This window comes from Alligator sinensis, unplaced genomic scaffold (assembly GCF_000455745.1).
Source record: "Alligator sinensis unplaced genomic scaffold, ASM45574v1 scaffold81_1, whole genome shotgun sequence".
NCBI lineage: Eukaryota > Metazoa > Chordata > Crocodylia > Alligatoridae > Alligator > Alligator sinensis.
Window position 1 is genome coordinate 537,407 of NW_005842607.1, and position 22,191 is coordinate 559,597.

Below are 22,191 nucleotides of genomic sequence, written 5' to 3' on the forward strand. Positions count from 1 at the left end.
TTTGTGTGCACATTTCATGTTGGTGCCATACAATAGCACCTGCTTGCAAATATTTCAGATGTTTCCTAAATCTAGGCATGTCTTTTGGTCTCAAGTATTGTAGAAATTAAAGCAGATTTATGCATCTTGAATTTCACAAAATCCAGTGGAGCCATTATTTACAGGCATGAGAGATCTGCTTGTGTCAGTCTGATACAGCTTGATTCACTGAGCTGAAAAGACACTGGCAGGCTTGATCAGTCTTTCTTGTATAAAGGTAATCCAGCTACAGCTTTTCACTTTGCCTTTGCTCTTCTATATGAACATTCACCAGCTATCATGAAAAAGGATATTAGCCTTTTTGTATTGAATTTTTTTTGGATGTGTTTGGATGACCTCAAGATCTCCGCCTGTGAGCTAATCTAAAAAAGGCCTTGTGCCAGTGCTACATAATGGCTTCTGACTTTATCTGACTAATGCTACCCAGGTCCAATTTTTGCTTTGGGCATTAGGACTAACTGCTTTTACCCATCTGTGAACTGGAATACCAAAAAAAAAAAGGGGAGGGGGGGGGATAGTTTTGATAGGCACAAGGTTTAGCGAAAGCAAGTCTGGGATTTCTGCCAATCACTGGCAGGATCTTAAGAGCAATTTGCTAAAATTCATTGTCAATATTTGTACAAATGAGGGTTCCAGAGTGGAGCATTGAAGGGTTTTGTAAGTATTTTTTTTTTCCCTTTTATGTTTGCTGTTCATGAAGGAATAACGTCATCCTTTTGTGTATTAATGGACCTGATCACGGGTTGTGTTTTTGGCAAGGACATTAGCATGCATTAGGCGCTCTTGCTTCTCATTTCTATCAAGGCTTTGTTTGAAGACTTGTTTGAATCTTGTAATCAGGACTGTAAGAAATGTGATGTTTAGGAAAAATGCATATCTGGCTGGATGCTCTATTTTAGGTTGCTGAGATATGTTTGAAGGGGGGAACATGACAAAATAGCTTTCTTGCTTTTCCAACTCTGTTTTTAAGGTACTTATGCCAAGAAGGGGATTTTAAGTCACATCTGTCTGGCAAGTATGTTCATTCTTAGTACTGTGGTTAAGCATTTTTCAAACTTGTTCAGAAACATTAAAGTATTCTTAAACAATGGAAACTCCTTTAAATTTGGAGCACAATGAATTAATGAAGCCTGTTACCCACTGGTTTCATAAGCAGCATGCATATACTGTAATTCTTGTTGGAAACGCAAGTATCTGTTAAATATTTTATTGCTTATAGGTTTTAAATCTGGATCAGTTGCATTGCATGCATTATCAGTAAGATGTCCCTGTTCAAAAGAGCTAGACATCCACTTAATTTTTGATCTACAACAGCTTGCTGACCTAAGCAGCACAGAAATGCTGCTTTGCAGATGTTTCATTTAAGTTTAGTATTTACTTAAACTAGTTTGCTGTATGACAGTGACAGTTAAACACTGGTCATCTGTGGTATTACGTTTTATTTTTAATTTGGATTAAAGGCATTAAGACTTCATGCTGGTATACTTAAAACAAAAAAAAAAATGGCAACATACCTGCAGTTCTAGATTTTGTTAATGTATGCAAACAGAAAAGTAACACAGGTTTACATGAAGTGTTTACATAAACATTTTTTTCTCCTTTCAGATTTATGGTCACAACTATGGAACAAATTCAATCTCAAATGAATTGGGTGAAATGCAGCACACAGTTTGCTAACATTCTTTCCAGAAATGATGGGTCTAAGACCCAAATGGTTTGTATAATTTTTAAATCTGAAATCAAAATCTTCCTGGTTTTTCAGGTAATTTGTGACATGGGTTGCGGGGGAATCTTGCTGTTCATTAAAAGTTTAAACAGTGTGGATGCTGTCTTGCAGCTAAGTTGTCTTTGCTAAAATGTTCTCTCTTCACCCGAGCTATGAAGATGACTGCACTGTGGGATGAGGTAGTAGGTTGTATAGTTTTAGGGTCATACCCACAACTGGGAGATAACTATACAATCTACTGTCTTTCCTAAAGCAGCAGAAAAATCAACAGTGGCAACTTCTCAATTTGGAGTTCATTGTCATTGTACAGAATTTCTGTTTCAAAGGTCTTATAAACATAATGAATATAACTACAGCGTGTGATAGTTTATATATATCTGTTCTCATGAGGATCAGCTTTTTACTGTTCTTTGTTAAATTTTTCTTCCCCTTGAAGAAAACAGGTGTGCAAGAGTATGTTTAAAGGAGATACCCCCAGATTTCTGGGGAAAATTTAAGCTTATGTTTCCAACAGTACTACCAATGGCAGACGGTGTTAATGTGGGTGCCCATGTAAATGTTGTTCAAAGAAAAATAGCCGTACAACTAAGATGTATTTTCTGGAAGGACAGTACAGATTTCTCTATCAGAGTGAGGTAGTAGATTGTATAGTTGTGGGGTAGTTATTTTACCCTGTTCAGGAGATAACTATACAATCTATTGCCTTCCCTGAGGAGTAAAACAAGTCTGCAGCTCTTACATGGTAGTTGGTGTCCACAGAGATTGGCTTGCAAGTGGATTATTCAAGTTAAGATCCCACGTTATTAAGTGGCTAGGATCTGCACGTTAACATGGCATTTGACTACTACCACTCTTATCCAAGGTGAGTGACATAGCTGTATATTCAAGATGCATGGTCCACTGCTTAATCTAATTGAAAGTGTTCTGTATGTAGAAATACCTTTTGAATACTATAAAATCTTTTTGGCTAGGGAAAAAAAGTATTACAACTTCTTGGTTCTGAATTTGATTGCAGGTCTCTCAAATTTCCATGACTAGTCTAGACATCAAATTGATGTCAGCTCAAAAGTGTTAAAACATGTGCCTCAATACCACCATTGCAGCAGGGCACTAAAATGCTGTGGAGCCCAACAGCTACAGTTTGTGAATTTAAGCAATACATTTTAGGGTGAAAATATTAGCAATAAGTTTTTTTCACCTTCCAAATCTGTAAGGTGAGATGATGATGAAGTTCAGTACCTTTGCTGGGATTACTTCCTTCAGTTAACACGGATAGCATTAAATGAGCAATCCCTTTGACCCACTGATTTAAGTTTATTGGAAACTGTTAAGAACCAAGCATCCAAACATCATTCTATATATTCAGTAGGGGTGTGTGAAATGGGCCTTGCTCGATTTGGATTCGTCCAAATTGGGGACAGTGATTTGATTGATCAATTTGGATCACTGCCCCCGATTCAATTCGGTTGAATCTGAAGATTCGGTGCTGATTTAGAGAATCAGCAGATTGGTCATAGACACATCTTTAAATGTTTTTTCTACATACCTCAAGGTACCAGTGTAGCTTGTGAATGCTGTGATGCTGGGGCAGATGGGGCGTCCCACAGGAGTGCAGGGGGCCCCTTCACATGCTCAGCCGCAAACCCAGAAATGAACTGGAAGTACTTCTGGGTCTGCTGGGGGACCCCCCTGCAGTCCCCTGACTTGGCGATCGGCAGTGGGGATCCCAGGTGCCCCAAGAGGCACCAGTTGCGAAGGCGGGGCAGTGTGCTTCCTGGTGGACCCGGAAGTGTTTCTGGTTCACTTCCAGGTCTGCTGCCAAGCACACTAGGAGTCCTCCGCACTCCTGTGGAATGTTCCATGCACCCCAGCATTGCAGCATTCACGTGCTGTGCTGGTACCTCGAGGTATATAGACAAAATATCTAAAGCTGTGTCTATCCGAATCTTTCCTATTTGATTCGGAGAGATTAAAGGGTCCTCTGATTTGATTTGGCGATTTGGCCGCTGAATCAGGCCGAATCCCCACCAAATCAAATTGGGGACTGAAGCTTCGCACAGCCTTAATATTGACTCTAATTTTGAGCAGTAAAAGAACAAGCTGAAGCATAAAAGCCAATTTTGAATGGTAACCATCTCAAATGTAAACCGTGGATGAGCTTTTGGTATGGGATAAGTAACTACATGTTAAGTGTTTCTGAAGTATCTGTTAAAACTGAGGAATTAGAGTAGAGTTTAAGGTGAAAACTGAAGCATTTGAAAACAAGCATTTGACAGTTGATTTAGTTGAGATTCTTTAAAAATATCTGAGCTAATGTTTCCGTTTCTGGTTTAAGCACTGTTACTGACTAGCCATGTAAATGAATGTAAATTTGTTCATTTCTAAACATGACAGGAAGTCAAAAGAACCTGGTTTAAAAAAAAAATTAAAAAAAAAAAAATTAACAACTTGCTGCACAGTGCAGCCACTAACTAGAAGAACTGCAAAAGAAACAGTGGGCTCCTAGGAAGAGGTAGTAGGTTGCATAGTTTTAGGGCAGGGATTTTGCTCACACGGAGTTAACTATACAACCTGCTGCCTTTCTTAGGGCTTTATTATTACAACAGGACCATTTGGGCTCAGTCTAAGCTGCTGCAGCTTTGATATGTGAAAACAGAAATGGTATAAGACAAGCCACTATTCCTGATCATATTAAGTTTTAATGAAACTAAAAGGGGATGTGGTAGCAACAGACTCAAGGCTGCTGACTTTTCTTTTTTGGAGGACAAAGCAGAATTCTTGCTATATTCATAAGAGTAAGTGCTGTGATAGCTTAATCTTGAAGGAGGTTATGTTCATTTCTTTAAGATTCTCTCAAACTACATTAGTACTTTAAGTGATCTCTACTATGAGTGAATTTGCAAATATGGGAAATGCCCCTTATCTGTTGAGGGGTAACTTTGTTTTTTTTTTATAAAAGGTATTGTTTGAAGCTTCTGCTGCCAACTCCATGAAAGTTGCATGCTTTTTTTTCTAAACAAAGTAATGTGTATAGCATCTGGCCTAAGGATCTGAAAAGATGCTATAAATCATAAAGTTAACTATTGAACAGGGATGACTGTGATTGAAGGGGAATTGAAACCAGATTAAAACAAATCCAATGCTGCATGAATTTCAAGAAGCAACCTAAAGGAATGGAGTAGTGGTCTTGCACAGACTTCCAATATACGAACAACTTCATAACTGCACTACATATTAAACTTTAATTCTTGCAGGACTGTCCCATGCTACCAGAGGACAGTTGGCATGTAATCCAATACTACTACTACTGCTGCTATTGTGTAAATCTTTTATCTGTGTCACACTTCCTTTCTCAAAACACATTATGCTTATAAAAGCAGACATATTACATTTTATTTCAGTCTTGGTTTGTCCTTGTTCTCATTGGAAATATGTTAGATTGTATTGATGGAGTTCATATGACTGTATATTTGACTTATTAAAATTGTATTCTAATCAGCAGTTGTCAGTCTCTTTACCTCAGTGGGACCTTCCTTCTATAGAATGGAAAGTGAGGCTTCTGTCCCAAGATACTTTATTCTAAAACAGGGGTGTCAAACTTGCATCCCAGAGGCTGGGTCCAATTGGAGTTGCATCATCTGGCTTATGGGCCTTCCCACTGCGGGGGTGTTGCTAACTGGAGACAAGTGATGGCTGTGTTGTTCCCTGCCACAGGGCACCTCACGGGCTAGATCCAGAGGTAGGGGTTGAGTTTGACAAATCTGCTCTAAAGCAGTGGTTCTTAACCTTTTTTTGTACCAGGACCCATTTGTAAATGTCAGTAGCCAGCCACAGCCCTCCAGTTATGGGGCAGGGGGGACCCAAGCAGCCCTTCACAGGTTGGAACTGTGTAAGCCTGCAAGGGAAAAGCCACGGTTCCCTACATTTTTCTACTTTAAAGGAGAATCCATTATTTAAAATTTGTATTTATTTTTTAAGTTTGTGACCCTTTCATATATTCTTGCAACCCACTTTTGGGCCACGGCGCACAAGTTGAAAAATGCTCTATAAAAGATGCAACAAACCTGCATAATTGAAATTAAAAAAAAAAAAAAAAAAATCAGGAACATCTCTTAAAAGGAACAGAATCTCATTGGACATGTTTAGATGAGCTTTAATTCACAAACTCAGCAATACAGCATGACTGCTCTAAACTACAGCAACTTTGTCCACACACACATGCAGTGTTTAGGCTTTGCAAGGTAACCACAGTGAATACATACAAAGGGAGCTGTCCTAGCACATGCTTTTAACTTGAAGATTTTTAAAGTATCATTTTTTGTACAAAGCAGATGCCTGAAGGAGGATAACAGGAATATATTAAAGGTTAAAAGAATAGGCTCGCAAAATACTTGTTTCATCAGCTCTGGCCACCATGCCTATGATACTCACGTTGTCACATGCCACATCAATAAAGCCCCTGTTGTGGAAAAATTGTAAATAATGTTTGTAATAACCAGGGATCCTGGTTTTCTCTGACAAAAAAGGAATCTCAAATTCTCATTAAAAACCCCAAAATCCATTATTAAAATTAAAACCCCCCTGCAGGCCCCCCATAGCTGTGCTGGTACCCCTCATTGCCCTCACAACAGTCCCCTGGCCTACTCATGTCTCTTGCCCCCACCCACAGCCCCTGCCCCCATCTCCCAGAGCTACAGGGCCAGGGACCCAAGTCTGCAGCTCCCTGCCCCCAACAGCAGGCAGCTGCAGCAGCTCTCCCACTGCTGCTGCTGCCGCCTGCTTGGGTGGGGCTGGGGCTAGCTCTTGGCTCCCCCTAGCTATGAACTACAACCCCCCAGCAAGCCCTGCTTACCTCACAGGCACTAGGACTGAAGAGTGAAGCTGAGCTGGGCAGAGCTGTGGCTAAGAGAGTCTCAAGCCCTGCCCTTCCTCCTCCCCCTTTCCCTCTGGCAGGGCTGGGGTTTTCCTGCCCTGTTTGTAAATGGCTCTTGTAGGCTGGAGCTCAACCAGCCTGCAGAGCTATTTGCAAAAGCAGGGAATCCATGGGTTTCTCTGCTAAAAGGAGAAACCTGTGTTTTCTCTGTTTTTCCATGGGAAACAAAATCAGGAGCTCTGGTAATGACTGAATTTAGTCATACAGCTATTGGTAACTTTAAAACACTAAACAACAGGTTAGTGTTCTTTAGGCTTGATCATCTGACAGAGCTCAGTGAGTAACTTCATTTTACTTTACTGTACAGCAGTGGTGCTTAACCTTTTTGGCCAGTGGGCTGAATGAGCAGTGCCCAGGTCATCTGTGGGCTGGATCCAGCTGCTGATCCCAATCTGGAATGGGGCTCTTGTGGCAGGGCCCTATCTGGCCATGCAGAGGGGGGGGCAGGGGGCATCTGCTTCAGCCCCATCCCACAAGGGGATGGAGGGGTCCTGTGCCAGTCCCAACCTTGCCCCACAGGTGGAAAGGAGTTTGACCTGGCCCCACAAGGTGGGGGCAAAGCGGGCATGAGCCAGCCCCACGGGAAAAGGGACATAACTTGGCCCCAACCTGCTGCATTGGCCCTTGGGGTTTGGGAATTTGGCAGCTGGGGAGGGTGGTCATTAACTGCCACCACTCCCCTGCTGCCAAATTTCCTCATTTTGGGGGTGGAGCCTTGTAGGCCAAATGTGGCCTGCAGGCTGGAGGTTGAGCATCCCTCCTGTACAGTAAAATGTTTTTAGATTAAACAGCAATCTGGACTTCTACTGATTATCAAATGGTGACTTCTGCCTTTTATGTGCGCATTACTCCCAAGAAATTATCTTCCAAAATTATCAAAGTTGTAAAATAAGGCAAGCTTTCCATAGATGTAAATCCCACTAGCTACCTGTTGTTTTCAGGTACTTGCATAAGACAGACATACTAAAACCTTAACAGCCATGGTACAAACCAGTGGCTCAATCTTTTTAGAGTCAAGGCCAAACTGAGAAAGTGCCAGTTCTTAAGTTTTCACTTGTTTTTTGACAATGGAAAGATAATACAGCAGTGGTTGCAAAGAACTCAGGAAGACCACCACAGGTTACAATGGTTTGGGTTTTTTTAAAATACTGGATTCTTAGTTGAAATCATTGCATTTATCTTATGAATCATATCTACGCTCTTAACAAGAGTATACATTTATGTGGCAGGCCATAGCAACCTAGGGTGTGGCAGCCCCTTGGCTGAGAATCACTGGTCTAGTGAAACAGTCTGAAAATTCAGGGTAGGCGAGAGGCAAAGTTGGAGTGCAGACTGCTGCATGTTTTAACATCCCCCTCTTACAGCTTAGTCAAACGTGGGGAGAAAGATACAGGATTGAGGTTAGTAAGATACTAGTGTAAAGAATACTTAAAGAGAAAACCATAACTTATCCTACATGTTGTTCAATTACCTTGACCATTTATGAGATCCTCCTAGTAACTGATACAGGCTCTGCAATGCATAAGCCTGGTTTGCTTTTTTCCACACATATACACGGAGAGAGAGATCCAAGGATGATGTGACAACCCGGAAAGAATCCTTAAAGGTTACAAAAATACATATATATGGTCAAGATAAGGTAGAGCAAACAATAAAAAGAATGAATAGCAGTAGAGATACGTACCACCCATAGTGAAGTAATTGTGTCCTTGTGATCCTGGAAACATTGTAGTTGAGTCCCAGAGATCGAATATAACTTCAGCTCTGACCCACATCCTATAAGAATGGTTTCTGTTCCATACCCCTCCATGACACTGTATGTGTTCCAACTTTTTTCTGGTAATGTGAAGCTTGTGACCTGTTGAGCTTTTCATAAGACAACATTACACATGTAAAAATACCCCTTAAAGATTTCCGTATTGCAGTTATTTGTATTTCAGTCACATTTATTGCATTTGAAAAAAAGAATGTTAAGAAACCCTCTTCTCCCCCCCCCCCCCCAAACTCTTGAGCATGATGCTGCTATTCTGTTCCATGATCTGCACAGGGTGGATGTGCACAGATTCATCTTAAAGCAGTGGTTCCTAACCCGTTCCTTTGCAAACCAGATGTGTGGTTTGAGTTGGTCCACAGACTGGATCCCACATGCCATGATCCAGACCAGGGCCTCCAGTTCTGGTCATGTGCCTCCTAATCCAGACCTGTGCTGCTGGATCTAGCTATAAACTGCCCCAGTCCAGACCCACACTTCCCGAATTGGACCTTTGCTACCTAATCCAGCCACTGCTGCCCAAATCCAGACATGCTCATTTCTTATCTGACTTGCATGCCACCTGATCCAGTCCAGTGCCAGCCCAGTATGGCATGAAGGGCCATGTTATCCCACTCAGGGGGCTCCCTACAGGTCTGGAAATTTGGCAGCATAGGGAACAGAGAACATTAATGCTCCAACTATTCCTCTGTTACCAGTTTTCCACACCTGTGGGAGCTCCACAGGCTGGATTTGTACCAGACTAGGGGTTGAGCACCCCGACCTTGAAATCTCAAGTTACTGTGGAACATTCAAATGAGATACCAGAAATAAAATGCCTTCAATATATCTATATTATCAGTTTTGTTAATATTCCCTTTAATTTTGTAACTTGCTTTCAGTGCTGCTTTTCCTCCTTCAAAACAAAACTTAAAATATAAATTTTCTCAGACACGTATAAAATTGTATCCAAAATGCAAGATAAGGACCAATTCCTCAAAAATTAGAAAACATAGTGCTTCTACCCTTGTTTAGTTTAATAGAAACTTACAACTGCTATAATGGTCAATTGGATGTGGTGTAGAGTCTTGGAGACTATTTCCAGAGTTGAGACACTTCCTCCCAGGACAGTCTGGCAATTAGTGTGACCCAGTTTACTTTGACTACTGGATAAAATATGGCAAGACAGAGGTCTTCAGTTTGGAAGGACCCAAGTGTTTTATAAATGTCAGCACCTTGAAGTTGAACTAGAAACCACTAGGAAGCCAAAGAGAAGCCTCAGTCCCTAATACTGTATCTTTTACATTCTTTTTATTAAAAAATGATTTTGTACTGAACAAAATTGCCAAGTCTCCAACCCCAGCCAGAGTGACTTAATTAGGAGTTTTGCATCCTTAACTATAGTGCAGGAAATATATCAATTGCTAGTAAAAAGGCCCAAGGAGAAAAAGATAGGAGAAAGTGAATCTTCTGCTATGAAACATAAATAGGGAAAGTTATAAGCATACCTAGGATTTCTGATTTATATTTAGATTTCTTGACTGCTAGGTCCAACACTGTGATGTTCATCTGAAAGGCATTATCTTTATGCATTACTGCTATTCTTGCTGGCTCTTTTGGTAACCAACAAGCTGTAACATGCTCACGGATAGGCAGAGAAGTGCATATGGGCGATTTGTCTTCTGTTGGTTGAATCAAGCAATCTGTAGAAAACACCTAATATTGAAAACATACACCATTTCAGACTGCAGCACCACCTATGACAAATCTTGTGCAAGACGATAAAAATCTTGTATAAGAATTAAGAAAAATATGTTATACAGGATTACAAGTTTCTTTTAGTGATTTATTGAACAAGTAAATATGAGAGAAATAGCAGTAGCTAGGCCAGAAGCTAAGCATTCCTTTAAACAGATGTGTCAATATGAACAGCAACTAAGCTACTGTACTCCATGCTGCATCAATTCCACTTTCCTTTTGACCAGAATTAGGCAGCTGTGCTAAATAAAGCCTGCAGGAGTGTAGGTCTTGTCAACTAGAAAGAGATTACTAGAGCAGTGCTGATAAGGGAAGAGAGATCAAGTGACTTGACTTTATTTGCAACACACTTCTGGTAAACGTTTTTCAGTCCTTTGAACAACCTGACCTTTCAAAGATTACTGAAGTCATGCTGTTGCTCAAATTATCCTTATTTGAGTGACTGGTAACTCAGAACTGGCCCAGGAAAACTCAAGTTACAGTTATAGTTCATGTCTTCAGAAAACTTGTCCTGAAACAATGAAAACTTCAAGTCCCCAAATTTCAAGGAACTAACATAATGTATTTTCTTTCACACAACTAACCTGGTATTATCAAGATAGAATGTGCTTCTTGGGTTTTTCAACTAGCTGCCTGCTGTGGTGCAGTAGTGTGGGATTCTTAAAACCCCTTCCTTTATTTGATGGCAAAACCAAATCAGAAAACATGTCACTGTTAATGGAGAGTTGCAAGTCTTGCCAACCTCATGATGGAGTTGGGAGCTTCTAGTTCTGGCTCCATAAGAACTTCCAGAATTCTAGCTCCCTTTCTGCCATAAAGGTTAGCTGATAAATGCAGGGAAGTTCCTAGGGCCAAGGGACCTGGTTGCCCCAGTCTGGAAGATGTTGGTCTCCAAATCTGAGGGTATCCGCATGGCAGTAATGCTAAAGCCACAGACTGGAAACCAATGCTTCCCAGCCACTCAGAGGAGAACATACTCAAAAGTTAACAGCAAATGTTACCTTAACAAATAAGTTCTGTTGCAGTTTGTGGGGAAAAGGAGAGTTGTGCCAGTAACCTCTAGAAGCATCAGATACCGAACACATATGACAAGCTGTTTCCCCTTATTGCAGAAATTTCTTTGATAGTTCTGTTAGTCCAGTTTTCACTACTTACTACTTCCAGATGTACCTCCTAAGTAGCAACTTCACGTATGTACTTGCAGCATGATAAACATTTTTTATATTTAGTATTTGTAAAAAAAATAAAAATAAAAAAAAAATCCTCTACACTCTTGGTGTGTTACAAGTCATGAATATATCAGAAACAGAACAAACTTGTACAGACCCAATTTTTTTTTTTAAATTAACTTCTCAGTTGTGTAATCAGATTGAATAGCATACTGTACCTTGGTAGATACATCTGCACTCTCAGTAGATCCAGCAACTAGCCACAATTTATCAGGTGAACAAAGTAAGAGATCAATTTTAGAATTCTGAAATGCTGTGATGCATGACACTTGATTTAGATTAGGAACCTCTAATGTATAAATAGCACCTCCTGCAGTGGCTGCCTAAAGAAGGGAGGCGGGGAGGGGACAAAAAAACAAAACAAAACACAACACATGGTTACAGCATCCCAGCTCCCACAAAGGAAAAGTTATGCAATGCTGAAGGTTTAGTGCTCATAAAACACCAACAAATCATTTTTTGCCCGATTTGATTAAGCTGAAAGTAGTACCAGGCAAATGGAAGGTGCAAAGTATGCAACAATGGATGCATCTACATGTTGACTAATGCACCTTAGATACTATGCATTTAATTTAGTATTCACTTAATAAAATATTAACTAAATGCATAGTATCTAGTTACTGCGCAGTAGCACCAGTGCAGTTATTTAGTGACGCTTACAGCGCATTAGCTTAATAACACTGCACAGTAGGCTATTAGCACAGTTTTTACTGTGACACACTACTGTGCAGTGTTTTAGGCTAATGCACAGTAAGTATCTTGTATATTCACCCAGTGCTTCAAAATACGTTTCTATATTTTCAGTATCATTTTTGAGGCAGAGGTGTTTGCTTTGAAGTACTCCATCGATTGCATACGTGTATCCTAACTTTTCAGAGCACTTTGGAGATGCTTGGAACACTTACACGTTACATCTGTCCACATCCTCAAGTGCATCTCATACAAGACAAAAGCAAAAAGTGCTTAGTAATGATTCAGTTTATAGAATTGGGGCTGATTTTTTTTTTTTATAGTCAGCACCCCAGCTCTACTCATGCCTTTACAGCAAGTGACATCCAGGCCAGACCTAATCTTGTGAAGGTAACAATGCCTCAGTGTATGCAGTGTGATGAAAGAAGTTCCTAATGAAGATACTGGAAGCAGTATAAGCACAAGAAAGTGGTGTTTTCCTAAGGATGAGTTAACATATTGAACTCAAGTGACTTTGATGTAGGAGATGAATTCTGCAGTATACAAAGGACCACTGTAGTAGCACAAAATCACTATGCTATAATATGAAAATACTGTAAGACACAGTTTTCTTAACCCTATTGCTGTTGACTGCAGCAATTAAAGGGAATTCAGGAATACACAGAAGTCATGCCCTCTCCTGCTGGTAGCTGGTATTAACACTATGGGGCAGACAAACATAATCACTACATAATCACAAACATAAACATCCATGGTAAAAATCCCTTTTTACTTCTATTGCAAAAAAGCACAAAACCTATTGTCCTTCATGCCACTTGCTCGTTTAGTCACTTAAAGGGAGACTAAAGAAACTAAAAATAATAAGTAATCTTTCTGCTAAAGCAGATGGACTTCAGCAGAAAGATTACTAGAACTTGAGGAGACTAGGAGATGATAGCTGTCCTCCAAGTATTTGAACAGCATAAATGTAGGATACATAATTCTAGTATGATCAGCCAAAGGGATATATTAATAAAGGAATAAATTTAATGAAAATAAAAACAGACTGAAGATTTGGGCTCTCAGGAAAGACTTCCTCAGTTAGATGGTCACAGCCCAGTTCCCAGAGCTAAGTGAAACTCAACTGGATGAATCATTACAACACGTTCTGGTGACAACCATGGCATGGATATGAATGGATTATATGACCCACCTCTTCTGTCCAGGATCTCAACAAATTTTAGACATTTCCAAGTGGTCAAAATGAACTGTACCAAGTGTATTATTGTATTAAATTAATCCAGTTATCTACGTGTATGCAATTTTGTTATATCATGAATTCATAGTTGCTTAAGTCCACTTACCGATAGAAAGGGCTTTTTGTTCACTGAGTAGGTAACCAAGTTGCATGAAGAGGAGGATGTGGAGAATGAAGCAAGCTCTTGCCCAGTTTCTCCCTGCCAGGCTTTGATAGTTCCATGGGCATCTGTTGTGATTGCTACCTTGTATTTTGGTAATGTAATAACTTTCAGAAGTGGCATTTCTTGTATGGGACTTGACCATATCTGTATACCCTAATCAACACAAAAGACAACCACGACCACCACCATCCAGGCACTGGGTTAAGGTAATTTTAACTGACATTTAACTTGTCAATAATGCAACTGTTTTCATTGTTTGCTTTTGCATCATTCTAAGTTACATATTTCAGAAACACTTTTCCTTATATTTTCTAATATTTGTTTTGAAATAGTTTTCTTCTAACAAAACAGCTACTCTGTTCTGCTTGCAGTTTTGGAATTCTTTAACTTACATTCCCCAGTGGATAATTATTATGACTCATCTTAACCTAGTGTATTTCAAAAATCCAGAATTGCAGCCAAGAAGCTCCTTCCAAACATTACATCATCACAAAAAGAACCTGATACTTCCTTTGGACCATAATTCTTGTTTGTCCTCCATATCACATCCAGTGACTTTGCAGAGTCTCACATTTCAAGTGGTGCTTGAAACAGTCTGTCTAATCTTACTCTCTTGTACTCTTTGGATATTCCCCATAATTTATGGGGCATCAACCCCAGAAAGGGACAAGCAATGCGATTAAAACACACTTGAGAGCAGTATACAATGCAGGCAGATTGCACAGTAGTATTTCCCACCTCGCTCTGCCAATTCATCTCACTTCTAACCTACTTCTCACCTTGCTAGAGGCTTGGGTCTCTGAGCAGAAACTGACAATTGCATTTCACTCTGCCAAACTGGAGAATGGCTTCTGAAACAGGCAAGTGATTACAAGAATCAAATCGGAGCAAGCGTACTTCTACAAATCACTCCTGAAGCATTTCTTTCTGGTGGCCAAATTAATCCCTCGGCAAAAACTCTATTTACATCCACTGATGTCAGTGATAATTGCACATAAGTATTCCAGCTGCAAAATCATTCCCTGATGTAATCTACATAGAAATCTTTAACTGATTTCAGTGACACACGTAAGTTAGAAAGCAGCAGTGCCTCTTAGAGCAAGGGTTCTCAATTCCTGGGCTGTGGCCCGTTACTGGGCTGCAGTGGATCGGCTGCTGGACTGGAAGTGGCCGCAGACTGGCAAACTGCGGCCCCCTTCAGAGGTGGGTGGAGAGGCCACAGCTCCTTATGCAGGGCTCGTGGCAGTACAGTGTTTGGCCCACCCCCCACCTGGGAGGTGGGGGTATCCTCACCTGTCTGCCAGCCGGAAATTCCGGACGCAGTCAGCTGTGACTGCTGGGCTGTGGTTTGCTGGGCCACAGCCGCTTCCAGGTCACGGGTTGCCAGGCTGTAGCATACAACCTTTGAGAACCCTGTCTTAGAGGATTGATACCACTGTCAGTGTCCACGAATTTATTAAAAGAATGTATAAAAAAAAGGAGTATTATTACATGCTAATGCCTCATAGGAGACAGAGGAAACACTATGCAGATCTATGCAGATCTTAATTTATAGGCCAAAGATTTTCTTACTCCACATATTTTAAGACTGAATTGAACAAAACTGTGTGGTAATAAATAAGCTTAGCTTTGCTAGAAGAAGAATATTTGATAATAGCCATTTTTAGAGATGCCAACCTAAATGCAAATACTCAATGAATAGCTTCCACAACACCCATACAAGAAACCAACAAAGTGACTATTTAACTAAATTGTAATGTTTCACTCTAATGTTGGGGCAAGACTGGCGAGTTGAACAAAAAGTTTAACTGCAGAAAAAAGGTTTCCTTTTTCAGAATAGCAAATACTTCATTTTTCAAAGTGCTGATCTAAGATCTGATACAGATCCATTAACTGAACGAAGTCACAAATTCTGATGAATAATATATTATATTCTTTCAATATTTCCAGCATTCTGTTACATACATTGCTTGCAAACCCTGCCAGATTTCTTTGCTTCCTTCCTGACTGCTGTGTCCATCTCTGAGAGAAGATATTTCACTCCCCCTTATATATCATGTTTTTCCTCTTGCTACTTGAAGAATAATGACTACGAACCTGAATCTCTAGCAATTTGTCATATTTTTATGCATATAAAAAAGCAATCTTTGCCTATATGAAGTTAGGCAAGTGATACTCGGAACAAAATCTGGGTGGTCAGTACTAGCAACACAAATATTTAATCAAATTTGAGCTGAAAAGTTCAATACTGAATCTTCAAAAATATTCAATATTGTTCAATCCTGATATCTGGATTGGTGGGTGGGAGTGTTGGAGGGCAATGTGTGGTACTCATGCCATAAGTAGCACAGGCAGCTTCTATGTGTGGCACACAGCAGATCAAGAAGTGGACAGATGGCACAGCAGCAGATAGGGTAGGAAGCACGGAGCAGAACAGCAGGTTGTGCAGGGAGCATGGCATGAAGAAGAAAGCAGGACAGCAAGTGCAACAGGAAGGAGATCAGAATGGTAGTCAGGTATGGTGGTGGCTAGGCTTTACTTAAAGACCTGTTAAGAAACCAAACAAGCAAACAAAAATAAACTGTGGTTTTAAACTAAACGGTATCAAAATACTGGTGAAAATCAGTTGTTTAAAACTTGGGTTTACATTTGTACATCCATTATTTTCTTATGGAAAGGTCCATTCCCCTTGTTTGGCATAATTAGTCCAGTCCAATCAAAAGATAATGAGCCACAAAAATCCTTGACTAGGGCCAAGCAGAGCTAAACATATTAACCAGAAAGGTATACTCTATGTACATGGATTAATTTAAGCAACAATGTGCATTTTATACAAATGTAAAAACTGGTTATATGAATAAGTGACTAACATCTTAATTCTTAGATAATATTGTTTTCAGAATGGCTTCAGCCACACCTGGATAAGAATTGGAATTTTATTAAGTGTGAAAATGCTTGAAAGTGTTTTTTTTGTAATTAGTTTAATAGAACCATTATGAATGTGCTGCATGTGTAAGAAAAATAAGTTTCTTGAAAACTTATTTTAAATTTGAAACTGATTTAGTAAAAACAACCATTTTGACAGTAGTTACTTAATTGATAAATTTATTTCTGGTTACCCTGTGCCAGGTTTTTGAAGATATGTACATATGTAGCGAATTTGGTATTTTAAAAAAATGCTACTGGGCATTTAAATAGGCCAGAGGTTTCTATCCCATCCAAATCAATGATCATTGCCTACCTCCCTTTAATACTTATGGAAATCCCCTCAGGTATCTAGAGATGCAGAGAGACACCTACATTCTATTTGATCCCATTAAAATCTGAGGGGGGCTCTTGTCAAGTAGATTTGTTTAAATTTATTTTTTCGTTTGACATAGATTTAATAAACTAAAAGGTGCTTAGGCCTTCATGTAGTACAAAATTAAATAGGAAAGTCTGACAACCAGAAATGTTTGGGTTTTTTTAATTAAACCTAAAGAAATTCAATTTTTATCTATCTTGACATCTGTGCTTTACTGTGCCTCACCTCTTGGACGTTCCAAGCTCGTACAGTGCCATCAGTAGATGCAGTGCAGACAACAGACCTCAGCTGTCCAGCACCAAAGACATGGTCACTGTCAGACAGATAAGCCATGGCCATTATTTTTCCTGCAAAACAAAAGCAAAAGCACAAAAAACACCCCCCCCACTTTAAAATAAGGCCAAGTGATTCAATGCTCAGCAGAACAGCAAGACCTCTATTCAGCAAAACATTTCAGCCTGTGAGGCTTATAGCATTGACCAAAGTGAGGATATATACCAGTAAAAAACCTAAAATAATGTTCTGAAATGGTGTCATTTTACCCTTCACAACATTGTTAACTATATTCTGTCCCCGTTGGGCACATCTACACAAGATGCTTACTGTGCAGTAGCATGTCCGTCAACAACTGTGCTAATATCTTACTGCACAGTGTTATTAGGTTACTGTGCAGTAAGCATCACAAAAAAAATGTGCACCGGCGCTACTGTGCAGTAACAGTAGTTACTGTACATTTAGTTAGTACTTCAGTAAGCAAGTACTAAACTAAATGTTCAGTACCTACTGTGCATTAATTAATGTGTAGACACACCCAGTGTTATGCATTTACCAATAGTCTAAATGCAATGTTCCATTTCTTTTCCTGACTTCCGATTCACACAGTGTTACCTATATTGTTACCTAAAATACATTTAAATCAATGCAACATTTAATATTTTCTTACAGAGTATCTGCAGGAGGGAAATAAATTGTATCAATTAATCCTTATTCTGACAAGGGATTACTGAGATAAATGCTAATTAACTTTTTAACATACTACCTATATTATTAATATAAATTTCCCAATTAATTTAACTCCTTTGACAAGAACATCCAGAACACATTTACAAAATCCAATATGATGCATCAGTGGCCTTTATAGCTTTGTTTAAATGTTATTCACTTTAATTTTTTCTGTCTAAATGGAAGTACAATTGATTTATATCCTATCCATGGAATCTAGAGTTCTGTTTAACATGCTTTAGCATTACCATATAATAATTTGTGCTGTACTGCAAAACATTAGACAAATACTTCCTACAGAATATAGGACAGATTTTAAACATATTTGGGTGCCTAAAAACACAGCTAAGCGCCTGAATACTTTTATGTATCTTGCCCTGAGGTATCAGTGGAAAAAGAAAAGAACCATACTACATTATTTAAACAGCATAAATAACAAATAAAAACAACTGAAATTAGATATCTTTTTATAGTATTTTCTGCACAGCGTTACTGTGGAATGAACCTAGTAATTAAAAAAGGATGAAAAATCAGGACTGTGTACTTTTCTGGAAAACATGCAGGCTTAAGGCCAGGTTTTTTCAAACCTAGTCCCCAGAAATTATTTACATAACTCCAAGTTTTGGATTTACATACTAAAAACACACGTTCTAAACTACATACAAAAATCTTTCAGGTTCCTTCCAAGTTATCGTGTCTACTATATAAAAAATAACAAACTAAATTTATTTTGATATTTGTCCACCTGGATTTCTCGAGCAGTAGGATTCACTGAGACAAAGCACCTCAAAATACCATGATTACTGCAAAGTAATCTTTTATCACTCCCACAACATACCACTATGCCCCCTCATGGGTATGCACGTATAATCAGCTGATGGCCGTCCTGATGTCATTTGTTGCTCAAGTTTGGAGCGGTGGAGGTAGTACTTTTTCCATGTTTGCACTCCTGGAGTCAGGTTTAAGATATTGCAAAAGGTCCAACGGTTTAGGCACATGTTTCTATAAAATAAAAGGTGGCCATCGGTTTAGTAATAGGAGACAGTTAAGAATAGTAATACAGAATGTTTATTTAAATGAGTGTTACTGCCTGGGTACACTGACTATCTCAATAAAAGTCTTTGATAAAAAGCACAATCTGTTATTTTGGTGGAGAATTTAAAATGTAGAAGTGAGGTTTTAAAGGGCTTCACTCACTCACAAGCTGCAAAACAAGTTTCCTTCCTTAAATATTACAGGATGAAAATCAGGAAATTTCTTTCACTGAGCTAGTAACATATTGTTGGTATGTTCTACCATTTTGGTCATTAAATGTACATCAAAAGATGAAAATTGTTTAAACTACTGAACTGGAGAAACTGTTGAGAAAAGTCTGAATGGAAATGTAACCCCTTGCAGCAAGGAATTAAATAAATGGCGAAGTAGAGAGAGGAAGCCATTCTGTGCTACTGGAGCTGATGTGAACTCTCACCAATTGCAATAAGCACAATATAGCCCAGGAAGCACAAGCATTTTCCCCTTCACCCCCCGACCAAGGCACTGCCACGCTCTAGAAGGGGACTCCTGACCAGCACAGAATTTATCTGGACAAAAGGAAGGCTGATAAAGTCCAAACACTCAAAACAGCCTTGCCATCGCCATTGCAATGCAATGACATGGGCCAGTTGTGTATTGTTAAATACTCCTTTCACAGCAACCTGAACTGAACTGTGTATTCCTGATCAGTGGAATACGATTTTTTCTTAAACATTAAAATTTACCAACTCTCTGGCTCATAGTAAGTGCCAGACCAAGAAGTTGCAGCTGTGTTGAGTATACTCAATGGCATTAAAAGTTTTCCCAAGCTGGCTTGCTAATTAGAGGTGCACCGATATATCAGTCCATATTAGATTGGGACTGATAAAAGGAAAATTGACATTACTGGCAATCGTTTTCTTTTGGCTTGTGTAGCTGATAATGTCACTGATAGATGCCGCATGCATGCATATAGCTGCAGCATGCACACGGCCAGGAATGAAGCCCAGCAGCTTGGAAAGCAGTTTCGAGGCCCCCACGGTGAGGGAAGGAATAGGGCAAGGGGACAGAGCCGTGGACTGCTCATCTGGAGGCGGCTCCCTGCTGCTGCACACCCCCCCGGGGGAGGCATGTGGGGACATGTGCCCCCTAGATTTGTGCGTGGGGTGAGGGAGGGCTGCCTGCTGTGGGCTCAGGGCCAGACGCTGTGCCGGCCTCTTCCCAGCAAGGGGGCAGGGGACCGAGCCGAGGCTGTGCTTGGGGTGGGGGCAGGGGCGGGGCAGGAGGCAACAGCACTGGGAGCTGGGTTTTGGGGTAGCTATAGTCCTTGCTATAGTAACTTGCTGTAGTCACTCTGTAGCCCCTCTACCAGTGCCACCGCTGCCCACCCTGCCTCCGTCTACCCTGAGCACAGCCCCAGCCCAGCCTCCCTGCCGGGAAGCCTCTGGTCCCAAGCCTGCAGCAGGCAGCCCACCCTTGTCCCGCACACAAATCTGGGGGAACACATGCCCCCCCATGCCTCCCCCAGGGGTGTGCACACTAGTGGGGAGCCTCTCCCTGCCATGTACCCCCTGGACAAGCCACCCATGGCTCTGTCCCACGCCGTCCTGCCCCAGCTGGGCAGCGCCTGGCCCTACCCCACGCCCTCATTGTGGGGACCTCAATCTGCCCCTCCTCCCTCACATCCTTTCCCTCTTCCTCACCCCCTTCCCCTCCACAGACTTACCGGCCAGATGCTGCTCTCCAAGCTGCCAGGCTGCATATCACCTATCGGATCGGTTTTGGCCAACATAATCGCCCATCAGTATCGGCCAAAAACATCTTTATCGGTGCATACCTACTGCTAATATCTCATTTTGAGGGGAAACTGTCAAGAATTAGACCAGAGGTGATCAACCCCTAGTCCACAGGTGAGATTCAGCTCCTGGTGCTGTGTCATCTGATCCCTGGAGCTTTCCCCAGGTCTGTGCGAGTCCTGTGGGCTGAGAGCCAGTATGCTGGGCATGCAGGGCAGTGCAGGGCCCACAGGGCAGTGCAGGGCCCTGATCCCAGTGCCTGGGCCCTGATCCTGCACGTGGGGATCAGCTGAAGCCATGCAGAGCCTGATCTGGGCATATGGGCCCCATCCAGCCCAGGCCCGGCCCTGTGGGGCCAAAAGGTTAAGCACCCCTGCAAAAATTTATAAAACGCTACTAACAAAAATTTAGTTAGTTATCTATATTGCTGCTGTGGTACCAGATGTATTTAAGAGAATCAGATGAGATACCGTCTTCTCAGAGCAGTAAACATCTAGGCAAACAACATGTCGCTGCATATCCATGTGAATGTAGTTTCAAGTCAGTAGTTGGAGCATCCCCTAAAGGAAATGAATTTCAACCCCTTGCTGGGATGTAAGAGAGAATACATCTCCAGTTTACTGTTTCTGAAGAGGAAAACCAGAGACAGACTGGGTGCCCTCACTCCTCAGAGCTTGAAACGGATGGAGATACCCAATATTTCAAGATACTTCTACAGCACCTCACAAGACTAGTCTACTGAAACTCCATTGGAGGGAGACCCTAGGAAAGGCTCACGAGACCAATGACTTCCTACCACCCCCCAAGAGATGACAAAAATGGAACTGAAGGTGACCAAAAAAGGGCAAAGAAGTAGGTAAATTTATGAAAATCGTAAACATAATGAAACGTGCCAGCAAGAGAGACTGAGCAAAGAACCCTGGACAGCACCCACAGCCGTGTGCACAGAGCACAAAGCAATCTGCTGCTTCAGAACCAGAGCTGAACAGTTACGAATGGCACGGTACAGAGGTAAACTGAAATGTGGAGGGGGCACCTACCTCCAGAGGGAAGTTGTGTCTGCAGCTTCGTTCCATGCCTGTTGTGAAGGGAAGACGGAGGCACATTTTTAGAGTGGTAAGGAAACATTATCGGTCCCATCTCCTTTCCTGTCCAAGGTGCAGTAAGGTCAGTCCGAGGGGAGCAGCAGGCTGGGAACTCTAGTTAACGTCCCATGCACCTGCTTTTTTCAACCGTCACTTTGAGTTTACATTTTGGTTGAGCATTTCACACAGGCTGGTTGGGGAACTGTCATAGCAACGCCCCCATTATAGTTTACACTTCCTACAAGAGCAGCTGTACAGATGAAGTGGCAGCCAGAGGTCTGACACTCCGACTGCGGAGGGGCTCAGCAAGGGTCGCAAACCACAACCCAGAGTCTGAAAAGATTCATGAGGGGGCAATAGGTGGATACGCCTTCCTGTGCCTGGGAACAGCGACAGCAGGGCAGAGGGGCAAAACCCGCCTTGTGACTTGACCACCCCAGGACAGCGCGGCCGGAGCTCTAAGGG

General features: G+C 41.1%; 1 protein-coding gene and 1 long non-coding RNA gene across 2 annotated transcripts in view; one reads left to right on the top strand and one right to left on the bottom strand.

Moving 5' to 3' along the window:
- The first annotated feature begins 1,762 nt into the window (after positions 1–1,762).
- Positions 1,763–5,864, top strand: LOC112551796. The gene is made up of 2 exons (XR_003096105.1): positions 1,763–3,542; positions 3,576–5,864. It is a non-coding gene; the product is annotated as an uncharacterized LOC112551796 (long non-coding RNA).
- Positions 5,865–5,900: 36 nt separating this feature from the next.
- Positions 5,901–22,191, bottom strand: part of FBXW12 (F-box and WD repeat domain containing 12) — a 40,268-nt gene continuing 23,977 nt past the window's right edge. The window contains exons 3-11 of the mRNA XM_014524402.2: positions 21,682–21,719; positions 18,670–18,833; positions 17,055–17,176; positions 13,469–13,678; positions 11,594–11,758; positions 9,957–10,164; positions 8,383–8,564; positions 8,170–8,297; positions 5,901–6,224 (exon numbers count right to left, since the gene is read on the bottom strand). Of these exons, the coding sequence (XP_014379888.2) occupies positions 6,125–6,224; positions 8,170–8,297; positions 8,383–8,564; positions 9,957–10,164; positions 11,594–11,758; positions 13,469–13,678; positions 17,055–17,176; positions 18,670–18,833; positions 21,682–21,719 (1,317 nt within the window). The 3' untranslated portion in view covers positions 5,901–6,124. The remainder of the gene's footprint in view (positions 6,225–8,169; positions 8,298–8,382; positions 8,565–9,956; positions 10,165–11,593; positions 11,759–13,468; positions 13,679–17,054; positions 17,177–18,669; positions 18,834–21,681; positions 21,720–22,191) is intronic.